This window comes from Mandrillus leucophaeus, unplaced genomic scaffold (genome assembly GCF_000951045.1).
Source record: "Mandrillus leucophaeus isolate KB7577 unplaced genomic scaffold, Mleu.le_1.0 Scaffold230, whole genome shotgun sequence".
NCBI lineage: Eukaryota > Metazoa > Chordata > Mammalia > Primates > Cercopithecidae > Mandrillus > Mandrillus leucophaeus.
The window spans coordinates 217,534-222,696 of record NW_012102366.1 but is presented as its reverse complement, the minus strand read 5'-3'; the positions used below and the strand labels follow the sequence as shown (position 1 = coordinate 222,696).

Here is a 5,163-nt window from a genome sequence, read left to right as displayed (position 1 = left end):
TAGTAGAGACGGGGTTTTACCATGTTGGCCAGGCTGGTCTTGAACTCTTGACCTCAAATGATCTGCCCACCTCGGCCTCCCGAAGTGCTGAGATTACAGGTGTGAGCTGCCGCGGGCAGCCTGCATCTTTGCTTTTAAGATAGTCCCTGCCTAATATGCCTCTTCCTCACCTCACAGTTATCGAATAACTTTCTTCCTTTAAAACCCACTTCCTCCAGGGTGCCCACCACCCCTTCTCTTCCCCATGTCCCCGGGATTGATCCCTCCTCTGAGCCATTCTCGGATTCTGAGCACTGTACATGTGGTTTTTGGGCACAAGCATGACCCACTGGAATGTGGACATAGTGGGGAGAGCAACCCTTGCTTCTCTCTCCGATGTGTCTGCAGTACGTGGTGGATGGGTAGGATGGGTTTTGAGTCTCTAACCCTCAGGCCTATCCCTTCTGACAGTGACTGGCATGTCAGGGCTAGCTGGCCTGAAGCATGACATTGACCGTGTAAGAGCTGACACCAACCAGTCCTTGGTGGAACTTCGGGGCTTATTAGGTGAGTGAGACTTGGGGAATTGCCCAGGGATGGGGGGCATGGCAGAGCTGGCGCATTATATCACTCCATTGTGAAGTGATTCTCAGTGTAGTCTATGCGAATGGTGTCTCCCTGCTGGAGTTGAGCAGTGTACAGCCTGCACAACTGTACATGGCATACTCTGTACATGGCTCAGGTTCTGGGGCCATCCTGACAGCATTCTTTCTGGTTCCCAGGCTGCCGCCGAGTTACCTGTCCGGAAGGCTGGCTGCCCTTTGAGGGCAAGTGTTATTACTTCTCCCCAATCACCAAGTCATGGGATGAAGCTCGGGTGTTCTGCCAGGAGAATTACTCTCACTTGGTCATCATCAATAGCTTTGCTGAGCACGTGAGTTGTTCCCACTGAACCTTTGAGAACATTCAGGGACAGCCCGCTTCTCTTCCAGGGTACACACATCCCTCCCTCCCCCGGATGGCAAGAAATTAGAATTACTTTTCAGTTACTAAAACTTTAACTGCAAGCTCTCCCTAAGATAATATCATGCAGAGGTTAAGAAGACATGCTTTGTTTTTTGAGTTCTAATTCTGATTGTGTTGATTTCACCTCTGTAGGTTTCAAGTTTCAGTTTTATCTCTAACATGAAAATACAATAATGAATATCTGTTAGGTAGCACTTTCTGTGTTTCAGATTCTGTTCCAAATACTTTACATCTTACATTCATTAACACGTGCAATCCTCAGGACAACCTATAAATTAGTATGTCAGTCACAAGAGGTTCTTTCTTTCTTTCTTTTTTTTTTTTGAGATAGAGTCTCGCTCTGTCTCCCAGGCTGGAGTGCAGTGGCACAATCTCGGCTCACTGCAACCTCCGCCTCCTGGGTTCAAGCAATTCTCGTGCGTCAGCCTCCTGAGTAGCTGGGATTGCAGGTGTGTGCCACCACGCCTGGCTAACTTTTGTATTATTAGTAGAGATGGGGTTTCTCCATGTTGGCCAGGTTGATCTTGAACTCCTGACTTCAGGTGATCCACCCGCCTCGGCCTCCCAAAGTACTGGGATTACAGGCATGAGCCACTGTGCCCGGCCAAAACAGGGCTTTTGAAGAAATTAAATTAGGTAATGTAAATGAGGCAGGTACAAATCATATTCCCTAACTCAGTTTCACAAGAAATACAACTAAATTTCCTTTAAATTACTCATTTTAGTTTCTCTCTTGAGTTTTCATTCTACTAGACTGGTGTACATTTACTCTCAGTCAATTGGGGTCCGCCATTTTACTTCTAAATGGGGACAGCTTTTATGGGGTCAAGGTGGAGGGAAGCACACATCGGGTCTTTATTGTCTTTACTCCAAACTGATATCTACTGGGACATCTACAGACTGAATGATCCTGGGAAGGTTATTTAACCTTTCTGTGCCTCAGTTTTCTCATCTGCAAAATGGGCATAATGATAATACTTGCTTCAATGAGTCGGGATAAGAATCCAGTGAGACAATTTGCGCAAAGTAGCATAGCTCACTTTTTTTTTGAGATGGAGCCTTGTTCTGTTGCCCAGGTTGGAGTGCAGTGGCATGATCTTGGCTCACTGCAGCCTCTACCTCCCAGGTTCAGGTGATCCTCCTGCTTTAGCCTCCCAAGTAACTGGGACTATAGTCACGTGCCACCACTCCCAACTAAGTTTTGTATTTTTTTTTTTTTTTAGTAGTATCATCATGTTGGCCAGGCCGCTGTCTAGTTAATGATCTCAAGTGATCTGCCCCCTTGATTGACCTCCCGAAGTGTTGGGATTATAGGCGTGAGCCACCATGCCTAGTCCATAGCTCACTTCTTAATTCATTAAGTCAACCAACATTTCCTGAGCACCTACTATGTGCTAGAGACTATTCTACATATTGGGGATCCAGTGATGACCAAGACATATGAGTTCCCTCTTCTTAAACTGTTCTGATTTTGGTGCCTAGAAATAGCAAGGACTCTCTAAATGTTAAACAGTCTTCTGATTTTCTGGGGCTCAGTCTTTGGACCACCTAGGCTGCCCCCGAGGCATCCCACTCTTCCATCAGCAAAGCCTTTGGGCCTGGAGGTCTTTTTCTGCTGTTCTTGGGCACAAGAGATCTTTCTGCTCCTCCTATCCCATTCTGGGGTCTAAGACACTGTGAGGCCTTCTAAGCCTCCGTCTAATCTGATGGGACAGGAAGCCCTTTCTGCTCTCTGATTTTCTGACACCTCCCTGGGGCTTTACCCAGGAAATAGTACCCAGGCCCCTTCTGCTTTTTAGCCTCCAAGCCCATCTGGGGTTTTTACCATCACCTGATGCTCACCGGAAATGAGATGCCAGATTCTTCTCTCAGGGGCCTTCCATGTCTACACATTTATTATTTCCTTCCCATGGTGACCTTACCTCCCCACATTTTTTTTTTTTCCCTCAAAGCAGAAATTTTATTGCCCACATTCTTTGACCACAATGCTGTAACGACAGAAATATTTTCTTTTACAAAAATTTCAATCGCCTTAAAAATGTTTAAAGTCAGCCAGCTGCAGTGGCTCGCACTGTAATCCCAGCAGTTTGAGAGGCCGAGGTGGGCAGATCACCTGAGGTCAGGAGTTCGAGACCAGCCTGGCCAACATGGTGAAACCTGCTGTCTACTAAAAATACAAAAATGAGCTGGGTATGGTGGAGCGCGGCTGTAATCCCAGCTACTCAGGAGGCTGAGGCAGGAAAATCGCTTGAACCCGGGAGGCAGAGGGTGCAGTGAGCTGGGATCATGCCACTGCATTTCAGTCTAGGAGACAAAGCAAGACCCTGTCTCAAAAAAAAAAAAAAAATTTTTTTTTTTTAAAGTCACTAGATAACTTTGGGTTAAAGAAGAAATCAAAACTGCAAGTAAATAAAAGCAAACATCAATTGGCATTGCCTATAGTAGAACACATGCAATAGATTATAGTCAAAAATTCTTAAAGCACAAATAATTCCAGGATGTGGAAAGCTGGGATGAGTGTTACTCACACCCGTGCAGCAACAATAGCCAGATAAACTATAAAATCATAACTTTTCTTAACCTCATTAGCTAACTGATATCATAGGGCAGTCAAAAAGTCTAAAATGGTCCAGGCGTGGTGGCTCACGCCTGTAATCCCAGTACTTTGACCTCCCCACTTTTTTTTTTTTTTTTTTTGAGATGGGATTTTGCGTTTTCTTGCCCAGGCTGGAGTGCACTGTCGTGATCTCGGCTCACTGCAACCTCCGCCTTCTGGTTTCAAGCAATTCTCCTGTCTCAGCCTCCTGAGTAGCTGGGATTACAGGCATGCCACCAGGCCTGGCTAATTTTTGTATTTTTAGTAGAGATGGGATTTTGCCATGTTGGCCAGGCTGGTCTCCAACTCCTGACCTCAGGTGATCCACCCGCCTCGGCCTCTCTAAGTGCTGGGATTACAGGCGTGAGCCACCGTGCCTGGCCACCTCCCCACATTTTAAGAAATCTTGGTTTGGTGGTAAGTTGGGTGAGTTAAATGTGATTTGCATACAGTAAAATACGCAGGTCTTTGGTGTATGTTCAGTGAACTTTGACAAATGCATACGCCTGTGTAACTGTCAAACTAACCAATATTTATAATCTTTCCACCACCCTAGAAAGCTTTTTCATATCCTTTTTCTAGTTAATCCTTCCCTGCCGCCACTTGCAACCACCAGTCTAATTTCTTTCGCCATAAATTAGTTTGCCTGGAGAGGAGTTGCTTCTAACTATATTTTCTTCCCTATCTTTTATCTTTGTCATAAGTCCTTTCTTTTCTTCCAAAGGCCTGGGATTTTGATTTTTTTCGGAACAGGGTCTTGCTCTGCTGCCCAGGCTGGAGTGCAGTGGTGCATTCATAGCTCACTGCAGCCTTGAACTCTTGGGCGTAAGGGATCCTCCCACCTCAGCCTCCTGAGTAGCTGGGACTGTAGACACGCACTACCATGTATGGCTAATTTTTTACAAATTTTTGTAGAGATGGGGGTCTCAGTATGTTGCCTAGGCTAGTCTCGAACTCCTAGGCTCAAGTGATCCTCCCTCCTTGGCTGAAGTGCTGAGATTACAGGTGTGAGGCAGCGTGTCAAAGGCCTGAGCTTTTGAAATACCAAAACCAGGAAACCTACTTTCCATCTTCCTTCTTTCTTTTCCTGGAACAATGAACTCCTGTGCTGTTTGGATGCAGATTAAGGCTACGGAGTGGCACAAAAGTGCAAGAGAAACCAAAAAACATCAGTTACTATTGCTAAAAACGTCACTTAAATGCTATAATGCTAAATACTAAGACGTCACAGTATGAGGCCCTGCACAGTGGCTCATGCCTGTAATCCTAGCTCTTTGGGAGACTTACAGTGACCTTTGGGACATGCAGTGAGCCATGATTGCACCACTGCACTCCAGTCTGGTTAACAGAGTGAGATTTTGTCTCAGAAAAAAAAAAAAGGCCGGGCGCGGTGGCTCAAGCCTGTAATCCTAGCACTTTGGGAGGCCGAGATGGGCGGATCACAAGGTCAGGAGATTGAGACTATCCTGGTTAACACGGTGAAACCCCGTCTCTACTAAAAAATACAAAAAACTAGCCGGGCGAGGTGGTGGGCACCTGTAGTCCCAGCTACTCAGGAGGCT

General features: G+C 46.0%; 1 protein-coding gene across 1 annotated transcript in view; it reads left to right on the top strand.

Annotated features, from left to right (window-relative positions):
• Nucleotides 1-5,163, top strand: part of CLEC17A (C-type lectin domain family 17, member A) — a 27,960-nt gene that overhangs the window by 19,939 nt on the left and 2,858 nt on the right. Inside the window, exons 10-11 of the mRNA XM_011981811.1 lie at nt 451-546; nt 762-913. Coding sequence (XP_011837201.1) covers nt 451-546; nt 762-913 — 248 coding nt within the window. The remainder of the gene's footprint in view (nt 1-450; nt 547-761; nt 914-5,163) is intronic.